Consider the following 14,322-nt stretch of genomic DNA (forward strand, 5'->3'; position numbering starts at 1 on the left):
CTTCTCTCTAGCCGAACAAGCTGTAATCGAGTTAACCATCTGTGAGTTGAATATTGATTATTTTTATAATTTTAATATTAATTATATATTTAGCATACTCATGCATTTCATAAATATTCAATTATGTACATAAATAGTTAATGTATTATGGGCATTTTAGTTGCTGCATAGTTAATTATTGTTATTTATTTGTGATTACCACCTTGAGGATAATTTGGAGCTGGGTGTGTTATTTGTATATAGTATATATAGATATGGATTGGATGGGTGGTCGCAGCTTGAGCTAATCTTGCTGGAACCTAGTCCTTATGGTTATGGAAAGTAGGGGTGAGGTACGACTTTGAGTTTATTTTTTCAGCTACTGCACTTGGATTTAAGTGAAAGTTGTTAATAGTATGCCATAGAGCATATCATTTAGTATATATCTTGTACATATTTTTACTAATAAAAGGCATTTCCACATTTCCGTTTACATAATATATTTATGTGTAATATAAAAGGTTCATTGATATTTTGTTAGAAATTCTATTCTTAAGTTGTTAAGAATACGAGTGACAGTATTTATGGTACAAAGTATCATAAATAGGTTCACAATCGAGGATACTTCATAATAAGGACATGACTTATCCAGAAAGATTGTATTCATGTTTTTTACCAAGTTATTTATATGAGATATAAATAAGATGGAATGGTGAGTCTCATGCCATATAGCAAACATGATAGACACTTATAAATGATAAGTAGATAAGTAGTGACTTGACATGAATATATGGAGTTTACTCTTGTCAATGTTTTGTCATAAATCATATCAGTGCATATAATCTTTAGACCTGAGATAGCACAGTTATCTTGTATATAGGTAGTTTGAGTTTGATGCTGCTTTCATACTTGTACTGTGTATAGGTATATGGGCATGTGTTGGCTCCTACTAGTTATATATGGAGGTAGGTGTTGATCAAGATGGAATCTGTTCCTCTAAGTAAATAGAGATAAAATCCTATATTCATTTAATTGTTCTTGATGTTTCAAGTTCTTGGCCAGGACAGATAGATTTATTCAGAAAAGAGTTTCTGATGAGAAAATCTTTTTAATCAAGAACTGAAATTAAAAGAGAATATAATATTCATAGCAAATGGAGTTTGACATTAATTATGACTCCAGCTTTAGTTGGGATTTTATAACACAGAGATTCCAGTGCATGGTAACATATGATTATAGGTTCATTTAAAGTAAACCTTATTACTAATTGGGTGTCCATGGCATGCTATGCTAGGTGTTAAACATGGTCTATGAGGTGCATAAAATGATTTAGAGAAATCATTTATGGTAAGAAAGAGTTCTGATGATATTAAGAGTTGATATCATATCTCATTGCTAATTAGTGATGAGCCTAGTAAGTCACACACATACACAAGTTATCACCTAATTAAATATGATTTAATTAATTAATTAAAGAGTTTAATTGATTAATTAAATAGGTTTGGTTTGCAATTAGATTGCAAAATCCCTAGCATGACTTGAAACCAAATCTAGATTATTAGATGTATAGTATAAGTTAAATTTCTATTTAAAGTGTTTAAATATGAATTTAATTAATGAGAAATTAATTAATATAGATTAATTAATTAATTAATTTATATTTGATATAAATTGATTAAAAGAAGAGAAATAATTATTTTGGGTTAAGAACTCAAAATTAAGATACAGGAGCATTTTGATCATTTCACAGGATGAAATGTGGTACCATGAGATGGTGACACATGGCATTACACATAAACTTGCCAAATGTCTTTTAATCATGTAAGATGATTAAAATTAAGATTAAATATAGGTTTGACACTTGGCACAATGTGATTGGGTCAATTAAACCTAGAACCAATCAGAGGGTGACATGTGGTAAGGGTTTAATGTGTTAACCTAGCTATATAAGTGATGTTATGAAGAGAAAATAAAATAACCAGTAGCTACTCTTCCTTTGTCACGCCATTTTGAGGCTCTCCATCTCTTCTTCTTCATCTCTCATAAATTCAAAGAGATTAGCCATCAATCTCTTGAATTAAAAATACTAGAAATCGTTTATAGTGTTCTGTTTACATCTTTAATCTCTTAAAAGGCAGAACTTGATTTTCTAATTAATATAAAAAGTTTTAGTAGCTATTCAAGAGCTGCCATAGGTGTTTTTGATGTGAACAAGCTAGAGGGACAACATTTGGTGTCGTGTCCTCAAGACCAAAAGCGCAAAAATGCATTAAGAGGTTAGTGTGTTTGTTTCTTGATTTAATCTAGGGTTTTAAAATTAATCGATTAATTTTAAAATTAAATAACAAATGGCAAATACAGATCCAAAAACATATTAAAAGAGTTTTAATATATTGTTTATCATTGAAATCAAATAGATAAAAATAAATCTTGCATGATGCATGTGACCATAGGTGAAAATTTTTGAATTCAATGGTATAAACTTGTATTTTTCATGCTTCCGTTTCTTCAAAAGTCTGGCTTGAGTTGAGCTCATTGGTAGGATTTAGATTGAGAGAGCTGTATAGGAGATCAGCTCCCATATTTATGTGTTGATGTGATATACTGAGTGCGTAAATAGCTCCAAATTATCTTCTTGTGTGAATATTTGATGAATTATTTATTAAATGTGATGGATGTGCATTTTATGGTAGGATTGCATTAGTTTTAGATAGTTAGAGAAATTGCATCTATAATCAATATCTAAACTCTCTGAGTCGAATGCTTATTTTTGTTCAAATATTTTTTTCCCTAGGTTATAGGAGGAACGAGTTTGTTCTTCGAGTTTAATCTGCAATTTCCTCTGTAGGTTATGGTGTTTCTTAGTTTAGTAGTCTTTATTGTATCTATTTATTTGTTTATTTATTTGTTAAATTACTAGAACTCCACTGTGACACTAGTTTATGAATATATATATATATATATATATATATATATATATATATATATATATATATATATATATATTGTATTAATTAATGAAACACTTAATGGAGTTAAGTGGTTTGTATATGCTGTGTACTAGGGTTGTTGAGCTAGACCCCTCTTAGTAGTGGATTTCTGGCAATTTATCGGTTTGAGTTAGTCCAAATTAATTTTTAATATTTACTTTATTTTGTTTTGCACATTGAGCCTTTAATTTTTGGGTCTGGTCATGGATTTGAAAGCAGTAAAGCTTATTACAAGCTTCAGGGGCTTTATGTTGGATCAAGTCCTAGTGCCGGTCCGGTCCAAGGAATTGGGTTGTGACAAATGTTTTTAAAAATTTATTTATTTTTTATTATTTTTAATGTATGAAATAATGTAAAAATTTAATTTATACCATATTCTTATTTATAATTTGACTATAAAATAATTATATCACATGAAGATCTTGTGTTTTTACAAAGAAAATTAAGACATAAAATATAAAACATTAATTATTTATATATACGAAATTCCATAATTTATATCATAAAAAATGTGTGAAATTTAAATTTTGTGTTGCATATCTCATATTTTCGTATCAATTAAAATTGAAATATATAATATAAAATACTAATTATTTATGCAAAATTCTAGCATTTGTACCATAAAAAAATGCGAAAATACAGATATTTGTTAAATTCAGATAGAGTGCTAGGTAAATTAAGTATTAATTCATTTTAACTTGAGATTATATAAGTGATTGAGTTATTTTATATATTACCCATTTACTTTATATTCTTTCAATATGGGATTTTCAACATTCCCTCTTAATATTTTAATCTAATATATGCTCCGTTATACAATTTTATGAGCAACTAAATCCATAATTCAGTCTTGACACCACATTAAATTTAAAGAGAATGTCAAAAAAATTAAATATTAATTCATTTTATTTTGAGTTTATATAAGTGATTTAATTATTTTATATATTAAAATGACTAGTTAATTTAATAATACAACCCAACAATTTATACATTATCTTTTTACTTCATATTTTTTCTGCGTGGGATTCTAATAGTATTATGTTTCACACTCCATATTATTATACCAATTAACCTATTATTGGAATAATTTTTGTAAAAGTTAATTTTTTAAATTTATTGGCAATTATTTTTAATGACCGAAATATGATATTTTATATTTATTCAAATGATTTTAATATTAAAAATAAACAGAATATCAAATTTTTAACTATATATGTTTATATATATTTATTTTTGAAAAAAAATAAAATTGATTAATTCTATTTCAATATTTCAAGAATTCTTAAATTTGAATAAGAAATTAACGATTTTTCTTTTAATTGTGGTAGACCTCATCTATTTAAAGTCAACATTAAATCTTTTAAGAGTCAAATGCTCTGTAAAAAAAGTCAACATAGTTAAGATGTCAAGAAAATGTCTAAGCCAAACATATCTTTAGGTAGAGCAATCAACACAATAGTTAGATCGAATGTTCGCCTGACAGGCTCAAGGAACCACTGACCGAATATTAGCACAGTGAGACCCAAGAATCGCCTTAAGGCTACAGTTACAAACAAGGGGCAACTTAAGGCCTAGCCAGCCAAACAGAAAGGCCCTTAGGCCCCAAAAAGCATAGAAACCCTTAAACTAGGAAGTCATGGCAGACAAGGCCGCACGCCGTCGGTCTTCTCTAATAGCAGCAAGATGGTAGCATCGTCTAGAAGAGAAATATGAAGGCTCCTGCAGCTGATTTCCTGTTTTGAGCAGCTATAGAACCTCCCCAAATACTAATTGCTAGCCCTCCAATGACGGCGACCGTAAGAAACCTCATTCCACAAAGCCAATAATAGCAACCTTCGTAGGGCCACACGAGGCAGATATTATACATGTTAACCCTATATCATAATCAATCTATTATTAAATTAGTTTATGTTTTGAATTATATTTTTTATGTTATAAAGTTTAAGGTCAATTTAAATTTATATACTTATTAATAAGATTAACCATGTTAATTTGCCATAATAGATTTGTCTAGAAGGTGGTAAACTTTCTAAAGATACGTACTGTAGAAAAATCACATTACGCAAAGCCATAATTAAAATTGATTAGAGGACACCAACCATATCTTTCTACACAAACTGCATTTAGTAAACATGGGTATTCAGTTCAAACTGAATTGAACTGAACCGAATTAACCGAATTACTATATTTTAGAAATTGAAATGAATAAAAAAAAATTAAATTGACCTAAATCATTTTATTTTGGTTCGGTTCGGTTTGAACTAATTGATTTTTAAATTTAAAAGAATTTTTTAATTTAGACTTATTTTCAAGTTATTTAGTTTAATTTTGACCTTAGTTTTAATCTAATAACCATTAATAAATGAAATTAAATAATTTATATATATATAATTACATATAATTTATAAATTTCTTATAGAGATAAATTAATTTAAAAATAAATAATATAATTCAATTCGGTTTGATTCAGTCGATTTTTTCTCTCTAAAATTAAATCGAATCGAAATAATTAAAATTCTTAAAATATAAAACCGAACTGAATCAAATTATATTATATTAAAAATTAAATCAAATTATCGAATTAAAATGATTCAATTTTATTTATTTGATTCAAACCAAATAATGCCCGCTCTGACATTTAAGTGCTCCTTCAAGTCCCAGCAAAACAATCACCCAACAAACGCTTCAAATATAGCGATAGAAATATATTGCATCTTCGGTCTCGAGTCGTTATCAATTATTAACCTCCACAGATCCAATTTGAACCAGAAATTAACAACCCAACTTCTCTTTTTCTCTACTCTTTCTCTTCTTTTGACCTCATTAAACTCGTTTGATTGTTTTTAGATGAGAGAATTATTAGTTTTTATTAATACTGTGAAGTGGGTGGTGAATTTCTTAGTTTGTTAAGTTAGTCTTTTTTTTCTTTAACTTAGCAGTAAAACACTCGAGTCTAGGAGTTTGGCTGCACTCATGGTTCGAAAATGGTCTGGTAAGTTGTTTTTGACTTTGGTCTTTAGTTCTTGGTTAGCTGCGTGTTCTTTTTGCATACACTTTTTTCAATTGTTTTAACGTTTCTGGTGGGAACATGAGATCGTTTTGGGTTTAGGCCATTGCACTGAGGGTTTTAAATTTATCTGTCATATGGGATTCAACTTTTTTTGATATTCTTTAAAATGGCTGGTTATACTAGTTTTGTAATCTATCATTCTATTCCAAGATAATGAACATGATTTTCAGAAATTTGGGGGTTTTTGTTTTGTGATAAATAGATTGGCAGTTCAATTTTAAAATGAGTGCTTTGGAGTATGTAAAGGACATAATCACTATCAATTTTCTCAAGTACTTTTAAGTCATAATCTCGTTTTTTAGCTTATTTTCAACTGTTCATATATTTTGAAAATTTTTGTGACATTTTTGTGGTTGGTTCATTGGATCTCCATATATTGCATTTTGTTAATTGCAGGACTGTCTTAGAGATAAAAAGAAGATAGAAAATGGGGATGAGGAACAAATACAGGAAACCAACCTCTTTCCATTGCAATGTAGGTAGCAGATGTTCAATGTCTGCTGTAGTGTGGAGCTTGGTGGGATTTCTACTTTTCCTTCACTTGTACACCGTTGTTAACCACAATGGTGGAAATGGTAGAGAGATCCAATTCCATTCCAGCCGTCACCCTCTCATACGTGAACTTGAAGAGGTGAAGGAGGAGCATATCCAAATTCCTCCACCAAGGGGCAAAAGATCTCCACGTGCTGCAAAACGAAGACCTAAGAGGATGACCACACTGATTGATGACTTTCTTGATGAGCATTCTCAACTTAGGCAGATCTTTTTTCCAGATATGAAAAGTGCTAGAGATCCAACAAATGATGCTGGGAACAATAGCTTCTATTATTTTCATGTAAGAACTTGGTTGGATACTGAGGGAAATCCCATTCAAGCTCATGGAGGAGGAGTTTTATATGATGAAATGTCAAAGACCTACTTTTGGTATGGAGAGTATAAAGATGGACCTACCTACCATGCACACAAGAAAGGAGCAGCACGGGTAAGTTAGTATTTAAGTTATCTTACCATCAATTGTAGCTACGCATTTATGTCCGTATTCCTCCATGGAATATTTTGTATAGTTTACTTCTCCAATTGCACTTCATTTTTGCATATGCTGGGACGATGTAGCTAATGCTAGTAAATAATATCGCTTATGCGATTCACTATTATGAAGCTAAAACGCGGGAGGATATTGACGTTTGTACCAACTCATTAAAATCCTTAGTCCTAAACCGCTTCTTATCTTTATATGGACTCTGTTTATCACCCTAATGTTGGATTCCTTTCATTGATATTCCCTTACATAAGTTTCGATTTTGTTAGTGAGTAGTGACTCATAGGAGACCTGGTCTGATTGATATTGGACTATTGGTAGAATTTTTGGGAACAATGATATGAGAATCTTATATACAACTTTGATTTTGCCTTTGTGACACCCTTTACTCGGCTATAGTGTCACACTCGATGCCGAAACACCTTATCTTATCTTACTTTATTCTTTTAATAATTTGTTTTCGTTATATTTTAATATCCATTATTTTTTTAAGGAGAAACCAGCAGAGTTTTTTCTATTTTTATTACCGTTTGGCGTATTTCACTATCCACCTGTTTAAAAATCTCAATAATATTTTCCTTGCAATAATTCATCCATACTCATATCATCATTTCAAAAATCATTATGTAATTCAAATCCATACTCATTTGTACAAGTTCATTTATGCTTATTACATATATCAAAATTCTCAATTTCATTAGTTTACATAATTTGCATAAATTCATAATTTACATCAGGTGCATATTACATACAATTTTTTAAATTTCATTACAACATAATAGATAATTATAATGCACAAATTACATAATATGACTAATGTGAGCCCTATCTACATGCATTGCTTAGGAGATGACAACCTTGAATACTTCAGATACTTCTGCAGATCTGGACTCCAAAAATTTTGGTCAAATGTCCACTGGGTTTTAGCTGCTGGGTTTTAGCTTCAGTACCTGTGCGAGGAAACAAATCTATCACGCTAAGCATTGCTGCTTAGTGGTGCGATAATATAACAAGAAAATAATATATATAATATTCATTTATTTAACAATATTAAATTTAGTCTTAATTTATTATGAAATACGCATTTGTAATATTTATTCACGTTCTACTTCTTTTACAAATCTTCTTATCATTTCACTAATTTATTTCCAGGTATTTTGAATCATTGCATAGTAAATAAAATTTTAAAACAAATTCTAGTTTCTTTCTTATTCATTCATTTAATTCACATTATTCTTAGCAAATTTCACTGCTCAAGTAACCTATGACAGGCTGACTAAACTGGATAATGGGTCGTTGACACTGGACACTGCGGTGCCTCGGGCCGTCATACCATGGGACGCGGAACGTCAACCACGTATGTAGTCAGTATGGCTAAAAAGCCATGATAACATATAATCGGACATAAAAGCCATGAGTGCAGGCATAAAGCCATGAGTGCGGGCATAAAGCAATGAATACAGGCATAAAGCCTTACGTAGTACTGTTAAAACAATACCCTATTGGCATGCCAATCTATCCAATTTGACATACGTGTCTAGGCAATACATTGACACATAGTACCATTAAATGTTAATATATTGTGTTTTATAACTTCATTATTTAATGACAAATTCCAATTATAATTTATAACATTTCAATTCTATTCCTAACAGAAGTATAAATTTTTAAAATATATTTCTACATAAATTTTACCTTCATCATAATTCACAATAATGGTTCTCATATACCATTGTACTCAAAGTACTTTTCTTTTCTACAATAATGAGAACTAATGTCTCATTCATACATTAACATGATTTATTTATTCATTCATTATGTCATTCATATGATAACAATTTATAATAATTATTTCATTATATATTACATTATATATATTTGTTGTAACATTCTAAACTTTATTTCCTAGTGAAAATACAATATCTAGACTCATTTTCATCTAATGCATATATTTATGAATATCATTTATATAATTCACAATTTATCAATTATATCATCTATTTTTCCTTTCTAATTCCTTATCTAATTTATTACATCATTTTACATGTCCCTAGATTCAACATTTTCATTTATATTGATTTCTAAACTACATTTAAAAATATATTAACAATGTCTCCTAAGTTCTATTTGTGATAAGAATACAAACCTCATCTACACATTTACATAATTAAAACATTTATTAAATCATTTAAGTGAGGTACTTTTCACTCCATTAATTTTGGTTGTTACTATTCACTTTGTCATTCCTACACAATAGTTGACTTTTTAATTCATAATAGATTTGTTAAGTCTAAGTTCTCCAAGATACCAAATTTTACATTTTATTTTTGTTGGCATTTATTACCAATACCATTTCAAAGCTTATTTTATGTTATTCAAAATTTTCAGATTTCATACCTTAAGTTTACTATTTTATTGGTCATTGTTACAGTAGAAATTTGATAAAATTTTCTTCTTCAAAGTTGTTCCTTTATGTGTCTTCTTTAATTTCCTTTTTGAATCACTCCATTTGGAGTTTTGTAGCTCAAGTTATGGTCAATTTACCATAACTGGCCGGATTGGTCCTTACTCAGATTTTCTGGACAAATTTGGTTCTGCTAGATTTGGTGTCCTAAATTAGACTAGCAATTTAAATTGGTTAGATTCAGAATTTGAGTTTGTGCTCTTCATGAAAGTTGTTTTAAATTGTCTAATCTTTCCATTGATATAAGATTCAGGTCATTTGGATATTTCTACACTGAGTTATGGCCACACTGTTCATTTGGTCAATTTTCCAGGGCAGTATGTATGTTACCCGGATTAGGTCAATTTTTAGGCCATTCTATTGTGGTTTTCTGGGCATAGTTTCTTCATCAAAGTTGTACCATTATGTGTCTAGTTTCATGTCCAATTTGTCTTGCACCAATTGAACCTACACCTCTCAAGTTACAGCTGCCCAAACTTGCTGGACTCATATCTAGCCCTGCAAGTCCTATGAGGCAGCATACCCAACCTCAAATCCAAAGCTACAATTCACTTTAATTCCTTATCAAACATAGCCAAATGGTCACTAATTGACCATTAGGACTTCCATTCACCAACACATAAGTAAAACTCTAAGTTTGCTTTAAACCCTAACTTCTATACTCAAATTCCATGTAACCTATACTCCATCAACCTATCCATCACATATATACATATCTCAAACCATTTCTAGGCATGTTTAATATCAATTAAACTCATCATACCCTCATACATCAAAGCTACCGAAATTTATGCACACTCCCACATATATGTTTTGTTCAATTTTTTTTCATCAATTTCTCATTCATTTTACCTTACTAACAAAAATTAAAGAGAGAGGGAAGTGAATATATGCACTAACCTCTTTGGGAGTTAACCCCAAGCTTGACAACTTCTTATTTTCTTCTCCTTTTTGCTGCCTAAAGGTTGTTCAAGGGACAAGGATAAGCTTTAGTGAAAGAAGCAAGTGATTTTAAGAGGTGTTTGTAAGGGAATTTTAGTGAGAAGGAAGAGCTTTAATGGAGTTCTCTCTCTCTCTCTCTCTCTCTCTCTCTCTATGGGTTTCGGCTGGTCACTCAAGGAAGAAGGCATATTTTGTTTTCAATTTTTTCTCATTTTATCTCTTTTTAATGACTTTAAGTATGCCTGTTGTGTTGTGATTGGTGGAGGCATGTTAATGACATCATAGTGATGTCAAAATTCTAATTTTCTTCATTTTCTCTTCTTTTCTTTTTTACTCATTTTCAATTAAATTTTTAGCAATATTTATTCATATTTAATGTCATATAAATTATTTACTTAATTGGACAAGTTGGCCAAAAATCATCTCTGAAGACGAAATAACCAAAATGCCCTCCGTTTGGCTTAAGGAGCCAAAATTGTCTGTACCGATCTTAAAAATTCTCATAACCTTTTCTTGACATTCTAATGTTACCTAAGGTGCCATAACTCTTCTCTGGCATCCCAAAAATTATTTCACTGGGTTTCCTCCGAGTTTAGGGCTACTAGCTGTGAAGACAGCAACTTCCCGTTAGCGTCACCCATCGCTAGGGCACCAGCTCATTTAACTTCATTGTATTTTATTTCTAAATTTTTTCCTTAATTTTTCTTATCATTATTTGAATTATTTATGACTCCTCACTCTAGTTTATATATAGTTCCAGTCATTCTAGCTGTCCGGATAAACATTGGTCACCGGAACAGTCAAATGCATGGACTAACTAAAGTGAGGGTGTTACAACCTTTTATTTTAGCCTTTTGAATGAGGGTTTCTACTCTATTGGTGGGCTTTATTAATCATGTGACTGGAATTAGGGTAGGTATAGCATACATTTAAGCAAGCAATGTTCTTTTCTCTCTCTTATAAGCTGGTTGCCTCCCATTATCCAAGTTCATTTCAGATTGGTTAGCTTCAAGCAATTATATGGGACATAAAAATTCCTAATTTCTTATCAATCAGAGTGTAATAATGATTTATCAGAAAGGAAATTATTGTAACTGTGGTGCTTGGCTACATAATTTACTGTGATGTAGATGAGTATGTTTTAGAATTCAGATATAATATGAAGCAGGTAATAGCCAACAATGAAATAGCCTACAAATGATATGCTTATCATCTAATGCTTTATTGATTTAATTGTCAAACTTTTTACACAAACTAGTTTAAGCCTTTGCAAGAGCATTTACTTAAGACTAAATGTTGTAGAACCCAGTTAACCAAATGATTTTGTAGTTTTTTCCTAAATACACACAACATACCTCAGGTTACATGCTTTCACCTTCTTATTTCCATAAGTAAGATGTATACATTTGTATTTTGCTTCTGAGACATATGGTTCATGCATTATGTCAATTTTTAGGATGAGCAATGTGAACCCATCATTATCTATCCTAATTCCAAAGCTGGATCTATTGATGATCACTCTTAGAGACCAAGGTCCAATTGGAGGTGATGGAGCTTTTGGGAGAACCATGTGATCATAAATTGATCTACCACTTGAATATGCCATGTGGTATCAACTTGGCTTTTTGGATGAAGTTTTGTGCTCTTTTGGTATATTTTAGCAATCCTGTGCCAGTAGCTAGGCAAGGCAAGGTTTACATTGATGAAAAGGGATTACTGTTAGGTAGTTAAGCAGGTAATCTTCTATTTATTCTCTCGGTTTTGGATGGCTTCTACTTATCCAAGTATGATTCTCATTAGATAGCTTCAAGCAATTTATATGTGCCAAGAACAGAGTGCAATGGTGAGTTTATATTGGAGGAGAATTGTCACAACCCAAACTCGTGGGCCGGACTGGCACTAGGACTTAGGTCAGCATAAGGCTCTCGAAGCCATAGTAAGCCCAATTATCTTTCAACCCAAACATAAACCCATATTTGGCCTAATTTCAAGGAAACAATCGAATATAATCTAGCCATAATATGGACCATCAAACAGGGAGTTTTTAGCTCATCGAACCTGTAAATACAAAAATCAAATCCATTGGGTAGCTCAGCTCACCCTCACAATCATCCACAAATCACAATATGTAATACCCCTACATGCATAGTCCTATACATTCTACTGTTCCGGTGACCAGTGTCTGTCCGGACAGTTAGAATGTCTAGAACTATGTCTGTACCACCTAGAAAAGTCCGGAATAAAAATTAATAGTAATTACCTGAAGGTAAAATACAAATAAGAAAAATAATACATGAAAGGTTAAATGAGCCAAGGCCACAGTGATGGGTGACCATACCGAAAAGTGACTACGAGGTCAGTCAAAACCCTAATTGTGGGAGGTGGGGCGTGAGGCGAAATATCATCCATTAGAATTATATAGAATGCACCAGGTAATGCCCAGGAAAGATGGTGGAGTCACAATGGTCTCACTTAAGTACCACCTCCTTAGACAGCATTTCCTAGACATGCACTTCATACAATCCTAATAGAATCAAACCACCGTAAGTACCGCTTTCCCATAACACTACCACTGTACTAAGGATTTATGCCACGAAGGCATAGATAGACAGAGTCGCCACCCGGTAATAACCGACATATTCGTTTCTTCCGAGGGTCATGGATGGCAACTTACTCCTTGCGAGTTTCCACAACCGTCATTACCATAGCCCAATGTCTAGGTTCGGGATAGTGGGTACGTAAGGAAGGTGTTAGGCACCCTTACGCTGGTCTAACCTCGCTCTACTAATGTTTCTAGAAGTCTTGTTTATTATTTCTTTATTAAAATTTATCCTAAAAATGCAATTCTAATCCTACACGCAAGTAATTCACAAAAAGGGTTGTTGTTTACACAATTTTCATGCACAAGTAATTCCTATCTATGGGGTTGCTAATTATTTAAATGATATTTAATGACTAAAATTAATTTATTATTGGGAATTTAATTTACAAACAAATTCAATTTCAAATAACCCTATGTTTCTATTTAACCTAATTAATTAATTTTCACCAAGTTACCCTAAGGATAATTGAACTAAGTTAATTATGTACATGTGTAATTTATTCTAATATCACATAAGGCCCAAACAATCACAACCTAATAAAGATTTCTAACATGCAAATTTATTTTACAATTATCAAGTATTAAATTAAATTTATTTACATGCCAATGTTAGTTTAATTTACAAACAAGATTAATTTTAATTTACAAAGTATTTATTTACATTAATTACATGCAAAAGTCAGTTAAATTAAAAATATTGTTAATTTTAATTTACCAAATAAAAGTTCTATTATTACTATAATTTCATGCCAATGGTTATTCAAGAAATTTAGAGCTACTTACCTGTTGGTAAATGCGCTACCCTTAAAAAAGGGTCTTCTTCTAGTATAGCAATGATATCCTGCTTACTCCCGTTTAGCTCCATATAAGCTCCACGCAAATGCCCTCTTTGGTACTTACCTTAGGGCTACTTACCAATTTTGTTTGTAATAAAAAATAAATAAACTAAAGAAAATAAAAGAAATAAAGAAAATATTAATAACAATTTACATTGGATTCTAACTCTAGTCTCCTAAAGGGTTAAGATTCCTAATTAGTTACAACTACCTAATGGTCTAAGTCTTCTAACATGATCCAAACACTTTATAACACTTCTTGAATTAAAAGAATATAGAAAATAGATCAAATATCAATTAAAACCTAAGAAAATACAAGAACATGCATAAATATACAATTTTTAAATTCTGGCAGATTAACAGTAGCAAGAAATTCGATTTTTTAAAAATAGTTAAACAT

General features: G+C 30.9%; 1 protein-coding gene across 1 annotated transcript in view; it reads left to right on the forward strand.

Moving 5' to 3' along the window:
• The first annotated feature begins 6,466 nt into the window (after nt 1–6,466).
• LOC110654620 (uncharacterized) overlaps nt 6,467–14,322 on the forward strand; it is a 29,359-nt gene continuing 21,503 nt past the window's right edge. Inside the window, exon 1 of the mRNA XM_058128645.1 lies at nt 6,467–6,963. Within this exon, the coding sequence (XP_057984628.1) occupies nt 6,467–6,963 (497 nt within the window). The remainder of the gene's footprint in view (nt 6,964–14,322) is intronic.

Source organism: Hevea brasiliensis, chromosome 10 (assembly GCF_030052815.1).
Source record: "Hevea brasiliensis isolate MT/VB/25A 57/8 chromosome 10, ASM3005281v1, whole genome shotgun sequence".
NCBI lineage: Eukaryota > Viridiplantae > Streptophyta > Magnoliopsida > Malpighiales > Euphorbiaceae > Hevea > Hevea brasiliensis.